The sequence below is a fragment of the Candoia aspera genome, chromosome 8, assembly GCF_035149785.1.
Source record: "Candoia aspera isolate rCanAsp1 chromosome 8, rCanAsp1.hap2, whole genome shotgun sequence".
Taxonomy (NCBI): Eukaryota; Metazoa; Chordata; class Lepidosauria; order Squamata; family Boidae; genus Candoia; species Candoia aspera.
In genome coordinates this window covers 30,880,831-30,895,164 of record NC_086160.1, presented here as the reverse complement: position 1 = coordinate 30,895,164, position 14,334 = coordinate 30,880,831, and the positions used below count along the sequence as shown (strand labels likewise).

Genomic DNA, 14,334 nt, shown 5'->3' with positions numbered 1-14,334 from the left:
GCAAAGATAAAAAGCATAGTAAAGCATTCCATCACCTAAGTCGTACAGGAAAAAGTGTTTTTTTAAAAATATATACTAAAGAATATGTAACATTATATGTTATAATAATCTATATTTAAATACAGATGGACTCAGTCCAGTGGTTCTTATATTTTGGCTTGTTTTTTCTAGCACTTAGGACAAATTGAAATTTTCACAAACATTTACTGCATATAGGAAGGGGTGAGATATATGCATATCTATGTGTCTGTATCTGTGTGTATGTGCATATATGTACATGAATATGATATAAGAATAAGCATTAGGGTAGGGAGAGAGAAGAGAACATATGTAGATCAAGGTTGAACTGTGGAGTCCTTGGTGCTCTCTGAGCTTGGGTGTTTGCGTGCAGATGTTTCAGTACCTGACTAGGTAACATCAGTGATGATGCATTACTTGACTGGGTTATGAAACATCTGCACACAAACACCCAAGCTCAGAAAGCACCAAGGACTCCACAGGGGTGGGGGGAGGGAGAGGGAGATCCTAATCTTTATTTTTGCATAGAATGATTATAGCAAGGTTCTCTTACAAATAATCAGTGCATTGGATTTCTAATTCTCTCAATGAAAAATATTTATAATGCTCCCTTGGAATCTTCTAGCCATGTGCCAAGTTCCTTGTTTAACATTCCTTGTGGAAATATTGTCTAGAATTTTTAAAATAGGTTTTCAGCTGTTTTAAAATGTGTACTGTAATCAAGCAAGGTTCATTTGGTCTGAGAATATAGCAGGTGGAAAAAATAATTATTAATTTATTTTTTAGAAACAGATCAAATAGTTGTTACTTAACGCCGAAAATATAATTCATTTGAAAAGCTGAGAACTCTGAGACTTCAGAGAGTTCATCTGGAGGTTACTAAGTTGTCAGAAACTGCCTTATGCTGAAAAAGAACTCAAGTAACTTTTTCAAAATGTGCATTCCTTTTGTTCTGCCAACTATATAATATTTTCACATAATGAGGAGGGGGTAAGAGGCCATTTTCCCCTGCCCACCAATCTGAAAGATTTTGGTGCCAAAAATAATAAACTATTTTTGTTTACAAAAGCAAATTTCTATGCATAAGCTATCAGAACAATTATTTTAAATACTATATCCAACACAAGCGAGATTGTGATAGTCATGGACTAAGTGCCTAATATGATAGTGTTCTTTGTCAACTGTTTAGCTGAGAAATTGTCATCTTGGTAAAGCTGTATTTACCATTCTAAAATTCTTCTAATAATCTTCATAGTTGTAAGAGTCTTCTAATTATTTCTCAACACTATGTAGTCTTCTTTACCCTCTGTAGGAGCTAATGGTCTTTCAGAGTGTCTCATTTTCAGTATGAAACACCTGGTCTGAAACATAAAGCAGTTGTTTTGAGCAAAAAAAAAAATGTCTTTTTCATTCACCCTGGATGTGCTTTGAATCTGAAACATATTGGAAGTGTTTTGAGATCAAAACATAATGTTTCAATCTCAGGCCCATTTTACATTTAGAATAGGTTCTTTGCATTTGAAATGCAGCATGCTGAATACAAAAGGTTTTGCATATCCTAAATATGTTTGTGTGTCCAAAAGAAGAGAATGTGTATGTGTATCTTTTTCTCTATGTTGAATATGTAAGTACACACACACACACACCCCTGGTTGAAACTTTGTAGGGTACCCTTTATATATAAACTATATCTAAACTAAGAGATTTAAATCAGTGTTTCTCAGCCTCAGCTACTTTAACATGTGTGGACTTCAACTCCCAGAATTCCCCAGCTGGGAGATGAATACTGGGAGTTGGTTCATACATCTTAAATTTGCTATGGTTGAGAAACACTGATTTAAATAATGGCAGTGTACTTTCTTCAATCTGATCTGCTCTTCAAACTGTTCCATTGAAAATCAGGTTTCACATTTAGTACTTGCATACCTGATTTTCCATGCCCTTTGAGGATCACTTCTTTCAACATAAGCACTGCCTTCCTGATACTTTCTAACAATAGAAATTGTTTTAAAGAGTACATTTTTTAAAAAAAATCTTTGTCAACACTTACAAATCTTTTCCAAAGTGCTATGCTTTATAAAATCTCTAGGAAAAATATAAAGAAAGGTGTCAGCATTCTAATGTGAACCCATGTTATTCTATCAGAGACTTCTGTCTAAACTAGCTAGTGTCAGAAAAGAACCAGAATAAGTGATGTTTTGAATATTGTACAAAATTGAGTTTCTAGTTCATTATTTTGAAATTTATTTTATGCTTTTATCATATCATCCATCGTAAAGAACAGTAACCAAGTAGCATAGAATACATAGCTGATCACTTCAGACAAATGAAAAGGAAATATTTTGCTCTTGTTATTGTATGACAGAAATCAGGGGTGATTAGGATGGAGACTGTGGAGAACAGTACAAAAATAAATGCATGATTATTTTTTTTTGCTACTTTTGGTCCCCAGTTCTTTTTTTATAAGGAACAAAACAAAGAAAAAGAAAAACTGATTAAATACTTCACTCAGTCAAAAACTTCCAATCATGAGACTTCATGAAAATATTTCACTGGAAGTCAGATGTGCCTCTCTGCACCAATCCCTGTTCAAAGATGGGTAAAGCAAGTGCATCCTAGCTCCCCATCTTTTAGATTTCTATGTTTAGCTCAGATTCACTCTGACCTGGACTCTGACTGGGCAGAACAGGCAGAGTTGCCTGGGGCATGGTCTGGGGCATGGTCTGGGGGTGTGATCTGTGATGAGTTTGAGCCAGTGACTCCCAAGGAAGTAGACAGGTTCTCAGTGCTGTCAGCTGGACCACTTGTTTACCGGACCCAAGCCCCTCCTGGATTGTACAAGCAGCCAGGGGGGTGACCTGTAGTTGGGCCTAGGCTGTAGTGTTGGCCTCTCTGAAGGAAGGGGTGGTACATCCTACCTTGAAAGAAATGGTGGTATACTCCCTTAATAGACCATCCTTGGACCCAACAGTTTTAGACAAGTACTGAACAGACTCCAACCTTCCCTTTGTGGGGAGGGTTTTTGAAAAGGTTGGTCTGCAAGATCCCAGAACTGTGCCTTCGCTGATATGGGCCTGCCCTCTGGAACAAGAATCACCCTAAGATCTGGATGGCCCCCACTCTGCTGTTGTTTAGAAAAGCTGTGAAGACCTGGCTCTTCATCCAGACCTTTGGCAAGGGAGAGTGAGACCCCTCACTTCATCTCACTTGCCATCTTTTATTTTTTATCTTTTATCTTTTATTGATTTTATTGTGATTTGATGGATTGTTGTGAGCCACCCAGAAAGTCAGGCAGCATACAAGTTTAATAAATTATTGTTATTGTTATTGTTACTATTGTTGTTATTTCTGTAACATTGACAAACAATGAATTTTACCCCCATAAACTGTCAGACAAACCAATTTCAGTTCTTTAAGCTGATGATGCAGTCCTCCTCTCTGTAAGACAAATAGGCTTAAGGCTAAGCCTCCAAGGCCCTGCCTTATATTATAGAGAGAAATTCATCATTCCAAGACAAAAATAAAGATCTTTACTAAAAGGCTTACTACCCATAATCATCACTGGAAAATAAATTACATATGCATAGAACAAATCAAGATCTTTAAATATCTGGAAAATATCCTTCAATCCCATGCTGCTTAAGGAAACCGAACAAGGGAACAAAACAGTACTGTAGCTTCTTTATATACTGTAGTTATGATACTTAGCCTTCTGCTTTACGGTTCACAGCCTTGCTATTACAAAGATTCAAGATGCCTTGAATTAATCTACAAATCAAAAATTTTAAGACTTCTATTGCATATTCCTCAAAGTGTATACAACTGTTAATTACAGCAGGAATATAGACTAATGTTCATTAACGACATTTAGGTTCATCTTATTAGAAGTATTAACCTGCTTCTTAGGTACTATATACTTTAGATACAATAAACAGAAAGTATTTGGGTGTATACTGCTCAATTGTTTCTATTTGGCTTCTCTTGTTGTACAACCAGAAAGCTACTGTCTGCCATTCCATGCAGCATATTTGAACCATAATAATTGTGTTATTACCCTCCTAACAATTGCTATGGCTGGGAGGGTTTGTTCTTAGCTTATTATTCTCAATTGCTCTGTATTCTTTCTATATCTCTTCTCTTGTTGCTCTATTTATTCTACAATTCTTGCATAGTTCAGCCCTGTTTATTTTACTGATACAACCAGACAGTGGTCATAGTTGGTTGTCACACTATGTAGATTATATTGTGGATTGTAGTTAGCATAAAAGATTTAAAAGTGAGCTGTATATAGTATTAAGTTGCACCACAGGGCTAGAATCATAATAAGTTGATGACCAGCATGCTAATCTTTAGCTAATACAACTGAGTTCCGTAAAAAGTTATTATAACCTCCCAGAGTCCCCCAGTGGGAGGAGATGGGTGGGGACAAATCAAATCAAATAAATAAATAAATAAAATTATCATACAATAAGAGTTCTTGTAGTTGTAAGTGAGATAAAGGGAATGGAGGCCAGGAAGCACTGTTTTTCAGTCCCTGTTCCAGTGTGCCCTTGGAATTAAAACTCACACCATCTGTCTTAATGTTCCAGAAGTTGCTTAAGCTAAAACTCTCCTATAGAAGAATTAGTTGTGACTAGTTGATTGTCACCAGATTTTGGGGTTGGTTGGTTCCCTAGTCCTGCCGGAACCGGTCTTGTGCCCTTTGGGTGGAATTAGATCTGCCATTCCTTGGATTTAATTATATTTTATATTTATATTTATTAATTACCGATATTATTCTGATTTTATTGAATTTTAAATTGTTTTATTGTGAACTGCCCAGGGTCCTCTAAGTGGGGGAGATGGGCAGAAATCTGATTGATAAATAAATAAACAAATAAATTTCAATTTCAATTTCAATTTAACTGCTGCATTACATTTTTCTCTTATACTTTGGATGTATTATTCATTTTTAATTATTGTTATTATTGTGATGGTTGTTATATACTGGCTACAATTTGGATTTTAATTAAACTTGTGGACATTTTAACATCGTAGATTTTTACTGGATTACTGTGATTCTTTACTGTTTTGGCAGTATACAATTGAACAAGTGGATAAATGAAAGACTACATAAATAAGGCTCATCAATATACCGAATTATTAAAAGCTTTATATATATACTGAAATTAATGCAAATATTTCAATGCAATAATGATTACCATTTGACAAAAACTTATCTGCATTAAATTCCCAAAAACAAACTGCTTCCTTCATGAAGGAAGATTACAAGTGTAAATTATGTACTGTATATGTTTATGTATAGGTATATCCAAGTGAAAATGTCCTGTTTTACTGTTAGCCTTATAGTTCAGTTTAACTCCAGCATCTAGCCATCTGATATTGTCTGCATTTAATGAAACCTTAATGTACATCATAATCATCGTCATCTTAATGAGAGCCAGTTTGGTGTAGTGGTTATGGCACCAGGCTAGAAACTAGGAGACTGTAAATTCTAGTCCTGCCTTAGGTATGAAATCACCTAGGTGACCTTAAGCCAGTCACTCTCTCCCTTAGGCCCAGGAAGAAAGCAATGGCAAATGACTTCTAAATATCTTGCCAAGAAAACTGCACGGACGAGTCCAGGTAGTCTCCAGGAGTCAAAAATCAACTCAAACTCACACAAAAAAAATGAAAATAAAAATGCAACCTACCCAAGTTCTTTGAACTCTTGGCATATCCCACAAGCAGATTCTCATGTTTGATCAGATGCAAAGTAATATGCCAGTAGCACTGCCGAGAGTGACATGAAAATATGGCACAACTCACCACCTGAATCTCATAGTCTGCATTTAGAAAGTATCTACCATGCAAACTGTCATGGACAAATGCAGTTCAAGGCATGACATACATTTCTGAAATGACAGAGTGGTTAATTCAAAGCTAAACTGATTTAATCATACATAACTGTCATCCTTTAAAAGTATAAAGAAAATAATTTAAAGTAGGCATGCTATCAAATATGTCAAATCATATTTGAATTTTATCTTAAGATGAAGTTGCCTACACTACTTAAAATACTACACCTGTCATTTCTCACTATTCCAGGAATAGGCAAGCTTTTGCACTCCTAACAGATTAGGTTTAACCCTACTGCTCCCAGTGTGGCCAAGGAAAAAGAACTGTGGGAGTTGCAGTCCAAAATATTTGGAGGGTCCCAGGTTGCCTACTCTGCCTGTTCAACTGAATTTATGTATTATACAAAGTATATAAGACAGCATGAGGACCACTGGATCACACAAGCAGTTCCAATTACAAAAGGAAGACAACATTAGCTGTTGAATGGGGGAGGGGGGTCTTATGTGAGAGAGCAGGAAAAGAAGTTGCGGATGAGAGAGGGGAACAGCCAACAATATAAAGTACAGCACAGTGGGAAGCTAATACTGAAGAAGGAGCAGGTGCAGATTCCAACAAACCAACAGTAGAAAAGCTAAAACGGGGAGTGAAGCCCTGCAGCCACTGCACTCCAGCAGACATGATGTGATGGGCAATAACCTTGAGGAACAGGATGTGAAGCTACAACCAAGATAGCGGTCAGATAGAAGAAATTTGAGTCCACAGCAGAAATGTAGTTTGAGAAAGTGTCTCAGATGTGACCCTCCCTAGTTCTCATAAAGATAAAGGGAGGGAGGGGAGAAGAATATTCAGACCTGCAAGATTCTGTTACTGTAACCTTATAATAAAAGTAGCATTAGCATTCATAACATTGGTTTCCTCTTCTGGTCTACCTTAAAGGGCTGACAGGCACTGACAGCCTACAGCCAACCAGCAGGAGGCAAAGCACCTTCCGTTCTCTACCGCCCACCAACACAGACTGAAAGACTGTGCAAAACTATCACATCAGCAACAGATGCCAACTAAATTCAAGGGGGCTAAATGATGGCTCAGGAATCCATTATAGCTCAGGTAAGTATAAATGAGTGGTATGATAAAGGAGAAAAGAGCTATAAAAGACTCTTCAGGATTTATAGCATATAACACACATAGCAATAGACACATCAATCTATAATATAGGTTTAATGATAAGAGTTATGGAGTCCTTGGTGCTCTCTGAGCCTTGTTTTCTTGCAGACATTTCATTGCCAGACTAGGCAACATCTTCAGTGCGAAGAGGGAGTGGGCCTTGCTCTCACTTTATATACTTGCCCTGCTTGTGTTGGTGGGGGTGTTGTTCTCTCCTTGGGAGTTCTTTGATTGGGCTGTTGTTTGCTGCTTGGTTGATTGACTGAGTTAATAGTTCCTTGATTAAGGTGTATTGTGCTGTTTGATTGTTCATCTGGTGTTAATCCTAGTGTTGATTTTTGCATATCTGGGTGTTGATTGCTGGCAAGGGAGTGTACTGGTCTTTTGGCTTTTCGATTGTCTCTTTTGAATGGTATGTAAATATTGTTTACCTCTATGTGTCTGTTGATGGCTGCTTTGTCTGAGTGCCAGGCTTCCAGGAATTCTCTGGTGTTTTTGGATTTGGCTTGGTTTAGGATGCTCATAAGAGTTAATTTAGAAATTAAGTAATACCCTAAAGCTTTCTTTTAAAATAATAATGAAGGAACCACATAGAAACACAGGGAAAATAACACCATTCTCCTTGTCAGTGGTCTGTACCATTTCCCCAAAGAATCCCTATACTCTATATTATTACAACAAGAGACACTTTACAGAGTACTAGCAAAGTAACTTATATCAACCTTCCAGTTTTGCATTTTAGATACAGAAAAGCTATTCTGGCTTCCATCCATTTCTCTGTATGAAAGGGGATTTGAGGCATATTAAATAAATCAAGATGACCTAGATGTCTATTAGGAAGTATGATTCCTCACAATCAATTGTGTTTAAGTTTTATTAAATCTGCAATTTATCAACACAGGCTAGAATTTCTGTGAAGCAAAGAAAAAAATCTTTTTTTAAAAAATGATACACTTTCCTCAGCAGTGCAGGTGCACTCAATTAAAGCTATCTATTTTGAGAGCTATGCTTATCAGCCACCAATGATAGCATAAACTTCAGAATTTGGCAAGAAAATGTGTTTCCTCAACTTGAAAGGGGATGGTTTTTCTTGTTTGCTTTTTTTTTTTTAAGGCAGTGTCTTCATTACAGGAGGAAAATCTATGTAATGGAAAGCAAGAGAATTCAATCTATCTAAATGCTTAACAGTTACTATCAATGACAGTAAAAGTACTGACATAATTTGATAGATGGCATGAAATATAATATTGTCTTTCATACTTTCTCACTGAAAAAATAGCAACTTGCCTTGTTTTTCACTTATGTAAGATGTTAGCATCTAATTGCTGCCCTAAATTCCCCACATCACCAAAATCCTATAACTGTATAATTTGCAGATTCAAGATAAACACTTTTATATCCATTCATTCAGGAACTAGATCACACTGACCAGCCAAGAAGCATCTTTATGTTTACACAGTAATCTGTGAACAATAAGCAAAACCCTATAAAATATACACAGTACAATATGTCAATTACACATGTATATAAGAACAGGCATGAATATAACATTATTGTGATTCTTACAAGTTTACTGTACTGGATCATGTGATTTGTGGTTCTGTCTAAAGCAGAGGTAAAATTCCATGGTACTGTTGTTCATGATAAAGAGAAGCTTCAGTTTTAAGCTGAGGTTTTTCCTATCCCTTACAGAGATGTCAAGATTTTCTGCATGGAAAGCAGATACTCTGGAACTGAATTTCTTCCCCCACTATCAGACTGTTAAACTGAAATGCTGCATAAAATGCATAGGTTGTTATTTGAATACATTCATACTGCATCTAGTCTCACAGACCATCACTAATCTTTATATTTGCAGTATAATTTACTGCAAAGAGTACTTTACTTTGGGACATGAAAAATCCTGTGTATAAAATTCCCCAAAAGGTTACAATGTGAAAGGTCCCCTGTGTAGGTTAATACTAGATTACTTTCCCTGTTACTCACTGAAGTAGTTAAGTCTCTTACAAGCATAAGGAGCAGGAAAATATATCTGGACTGTCCTTTCCTTTGACTGCAAGAAGCAATTCTGGGTTACCTGCAGAATATACAAGCTGCAAACATTTGCATCACTAAAGAGTTTAAAGGTTTTGGTATCTCTTTGCCACCATTTGGTTGTCATCCAAGAACTCCAGGGTTCTCACCATAGGTGCTTCAGAGGACAGCTCCTTCTGGTAAATTCTAAAGGGGGTAGGCACATCAGATTTCTCTTCAATGTAGCCACTATGTGCACAGCTATGTGCCTGGCTTCCTTGGATGATCCTGGGGATGCCAGGAAAGGACTTATTGTCTGAGTTTTAGCTAGGAACCATGGTTCTTTATTTTTTTTTCTCTGTGTGAAACTACATTACGCCTACAAAATTCAATATTATAATTCTTTAATCCAAGCATGAATATATTTCTCCTTTAGATGTTTTAAAGAATTGTTATATTGATACTCTCTATCCCGTCTCTTGTAGAAAGATTTGTAGTAGACCAGTGGCCTCTTGTAGTCTTCTTGGAGCATCACATTATCTGTACAATTTTCTTCCTTTTTTTTTCAAATTGCTGTTTTTCCTCAAAAATTGCAATCAGATGAGCTAATTCTACTTTATTGTAAAGCTACTGTATGTTAATGGAATCTTGCAAGTCTGAAAGTACTTCTCTCCTCCCGTCCCCTTTACAGCCCCAAAACTAGGGAGGGTCTCTTCTGATCCCCTTGCCCTGCCCACATTCCTGCTGTGGGGTCAGCTCCCTTTTATCTGACAATTACCTTGGCTGCATCCCTTTGTCCTGTCTCCCAAGGTCATCCCTCGATACCATTACAGTAAGTTAAAGGAGAATATTTTTCTTTCAGCATTTCATCCTTCTGAAGGGAAATATTAATTCTCCAGTGAATTTCAGTGTATAAAATACTTTGTAGAAATTCTCACAAAGTGCTATAGCCAATGTTTAATTTCTTTGGTACTAGTCCAAATACAATTAATATGATTTTTTTTTTTGAAAAACTTAAAATGGATATAGCCCGGCAGAAACTATTCCAGCAGAAGCGTCATTGAAAATAAGCTAAATCTGTGTTATGTCAAGTTCAACTTACATTGAAGGCTCTGCTGAGGTTACCTACTATGTGACTCACCTACTATGTGACTCACCTACTATGTGACTCACTTCATAGTGAGTCTATGAAGGATCTTTTCATGCACAGAATATTTACAGTGTCTATATACTCTCACACATTTTTGTTTACTTCACCTCTAAAATGATGCAAAAATACAGCAGTGAATACAGATATACATTAACAGTCCTGATTACTGATCAATAACATGGAGATATTTACCTGTGTGTCAGTCTCCGGTGGCTAATGCAAACAGCTGTTTGTTGATCTTGCACAATGCATACCTTATGACGACTACATTTCATCTTTAAGCATGGATCTTTAGCTGGATCTAAAGCTAAAAACAATTGTAGAGAATATTTTTTTTAAAAAAGAACCTTTTCTACAAACATACAGCAATTATAAGTGATGTATTAGTTCCTCAATGGGCAATGAAGTATCTCAACTGATCCCGCTAGGAAGACCAGGTCTTTCCCTGAAATAAACAATTAACAGTTAGCAGTGAACTGAGTGGTCTTCTTACATTCAGCTGAAAGGAACAGAGGTCCCTGCAGACTTCCCTGCTGAAGGGCTTCTCTCTCTCTCCTTCCTTATTCAATTATTTTTCCCCTTATTTCCCATTTTTCCTTCCCTTTCCTTCCTTCCCAGTACAGCTAACTTCCCCCCTTTGCCATCTCCATCCTGGCTTTTGTTTGTTTTGCTCTTGGTTAATGGGTAATTTATATATTACCTTTACCTTACAGGCAGTTATTTTTAATTAGTAGTTATTGATTATATATAATCCTGGCCCAACCCATTTTTGAAGTGTGGCTTCTGGCAGATTATATATACACACAAAAATACACAAAAGTGTGCCACATAGAGACATTGGTGAGTGGAGAGAGAAACTCCAACAGGAACTGTATCCCTAAGTTAACAAAGTGCAGACACTGGGCAATGCACAGGATTTTTGTTTACACGTCTACAGTAATTTGATTTTTGTCTACTCTTCTTTGGCAAAAAATGGTTGTCTTAAATTCAGAGTAGCCTTTCTTTGGGAAAATACTTATTTACATTATTGGTCCTTATATGTACACACATGTGCATTCATGTTGGCATGTGCATTGTGGTAAAGGTTACAGTTTTGCAAAAAGGTACACTTAGGGCCAAGTGATGGATTAATGCCTAAGCATGGTGAACAGTGTGTTCAGTTATATCCTAAATAAATGTCTTGTTAACATTTCCAGTCTGAATATCCTGTCAATGCTTTGAGCCCTGCTGCTGAACTTTCTTTATACACAAATTCATATGAACATGGTTTTATGTGATAAGCACAATCATATGACAAATTGCTAATGAACAATTTAACTTATGTTGATATGCAAGGATAGAATTTTGATTAACTGTGATTATCACACATCAATGGGCAAACGTTTACCATCTCAAAATCAAAATGTAAAATAATTGCACAACCTATCATAAAGAAACTCAGCAAGAAGGAACTCATACCACTCCGCTCTAACCATATTAAAAACAATATTCAGTTTTATTACATTATGCAACATATGGATTTGAGCTGTGTTCATTTCCAACTTAAAGTAGTTTAAATGTTTGATTGATATATCAATTTTCTTGTTAAGCAACAATTTCCAAAATCATGTACAGCATGAACATTATATGCCATTTGATGCTTAACAGTTCTAATTTACTGTTGGGGAAAGTATTCTACTTATATATTTTAAAAACTTTTTGCAAACAGAACTGTTGACAAATGAATTGAAAATTTATTGCATAGGGGAAGGAATAATAATAAAGGCGGGATAAAAATAAAATAAAATAAATAAGGATGGAACAATCAGGCAAATAAAGTTTTGGTCATTCGTATGCATTTTTTCTATTGTTGGCCTAAAAAATATCAAGCTGCTAAACAACAAAAGATATAATTTATACAGATATATGATGCATTTTATTCTTTACTGGTCTATATTGTGGCTACTAATGAAAGTAGTTTTCTGGAACTCTTCAACTTCAAAGACACTCTGTACATAATAGTAGCTCTTGGGAAACAGCACCAACCTAGGGCTATTACTGTCATGTCCTATTTATAGGCTTCACAGATGCCTCTGATTACTATTGTTAGAAACAGGAAGTTGTACTAGATGGATCTTTAATGATACAGAAGGACACTTCTTCTGTTCTTACGTTCTAAGCAGGGAATAGATAACCTAATTCCTTTAATATGGTTTAGACAGCAATTCCTATGAGTTCCAGCCTGCATGATCAATACTTGATTGTTAGTTGTATTCCAAAATAAATGGAGAGTATCAGCTTGCTTACCTCTTTTAAAACCTATTCAACATGTGACATATCTAGCCAGCTAATAGTAATACTGCAAAGCTAGCTTATGCCTTAATGTAAGATTGCAGTACTAGCTTAAGCAAGTTTATTAACCATCTTTACACTGGAGAGTAATGTGACAGTTGCAGCATTTCTATATACAATGGACAGCCAGACTCGAGCAAGATCTGTTTGATTATTCACATCCTGAAAGAATTCAAATGTCTTAAGGAAATAATGTTTTATGGTATTCATTCCTTACTTTTAGGAATTGAATTCAGATGGGGAAAGGGGAAAATATTAGATATTTACAATGAGCAATGGTACTTCAAACACGCAATTTGGTATACAACAGGTCAGCATATAATATTGTGAATGGGCATAACACAGATTAGCATCTATCCACTTGGTGCTTATCAGGCATATTTGGATTTTATTCCAAGACTTGTGGTATCTGGCTGAGCTAGCTAAGGATTATGGGAACCGATGTCTAATGCATCTGAAAAGCAACAGGTTAGAGAAAGTTGACATAGATAAAATATGAATGGCTGTGACAATCCACATTCACAGAAATCCCACCCAAGTCAATAGTTCCAAAGTTTCCCTTTGAAATGAAAGTTTTCATTCCTTATCTTTACAGAAGCATTTATGAATCCAGGCAGAGTAATTTAGGTAAATTCTGGATACTGCTAAGAATTAAAAATAGTTAATGCCTTGATTTTCACAAATCCAGAATTTACAGGAAGAATGAAAATGCAGTATATGAATGTACAGTATAATGTACAATACAAGTTGAGAAGACACAAAACATATGTCAAAAGTTTTGCTATTATGAACATTATATTTTTTCTTCACAATTAGAGCATTAGGATCCAATGTTCACAGTTTAATCTTTACTCTAAATCTAAATACAAATATTACTCATTTTGCAGTGGAAATTGTCTATGTCCAATTCTAGCCAAAATATTCTGGACATGTTAGTATTATGCATTTTTATAATAATGACACTGAGAGTATTCATAAATCAGTAATTAAATATCATCAGCACATTTGGCAAAAAAAAATTTCCATGCTACTTTTTTGTTATATTAAAATAAATATTAAATCCAATATTCAGATAGGTATTTTCCTGTTCTTACATAGAGGAACTGAAGTAACCTAATTTTGGACAGATCATTACTATTGATAGTTTCTTACACAATTTCAACCCCAGCATTGAAAAACAAAGTGGCAAGCAAAGTAGCTTCAGCAACTGCCATTGTATTTTCAGCAACAAGCTTACAATAGGGCTTAGAGCGAGCCTAGAGAAAAATTAGGACAGCAGAAGCAGCTGCAACCTCTTCACCTAGATTTTCAATTTTAAGTACTAAACTATCCTCTCCTCTTTGCCAAATATTAATTCTCTTCCACCAAGTAACAAAAATTACAGTAACTAACTTGCAGGAAGGAGTTTTAAAGTTAGAGAAGCTTTGCTTTCTGAATCAAACCCTCATTTTACAGAAAGCAAATTCAAAAGTAACTTAGCCAAGAAACAGACTTTGTAGCAGAGGTGTGTGTCTGAAATCCATATGCCAAATCCCTTTTCCCCCACAAATCAAAACAAAATGCCAATTTCGTAGAAGACAAACTTGTGGTACTCAAAGAAACACAGAGTTAGAACACCCCACTGTATTATATATCATTCGCAAAAGTATACAGTACACAAAGATCACATCAAAAGGAACAGCCATACCCAGCATTAAAAAAAAAAGAAAAAGAAAAAGAAGAACCTGCTCACTTTCTGAAGCCACTTCTTAGGTTCACAGGATATCTGCTAGCTGATTGATCATGCATCAGAACAAAGAACTGGCCTGCAGCCACCCACC

The 14,334-nt window shown here is 35.9% G+C and overlaps 1 protein-coding gene across 1 annotated transcript in view; it reads right to left on the bottom strand.

The window, feature by feature from the left end:
* Positions 1-14,334, bottom strand: part of SPOCK3 (SPARC (osteonectin), cwcv and kazal like domains proteoglycan 3) — a 152,562-nt gene that overhangs the window by 83,246 nt on the left and 54,982 nt on the right. The window contains exon 4 of the mRNA XM_063310818.1: positions 10,376-10,490. Coding sequence (XP_063166888.1) covers positions 10,376-10,490 — 115 coding nt within the window. The remainder of the gene's footprint in view (positions 1-10,375; positions 10,491-14,334) is intronic.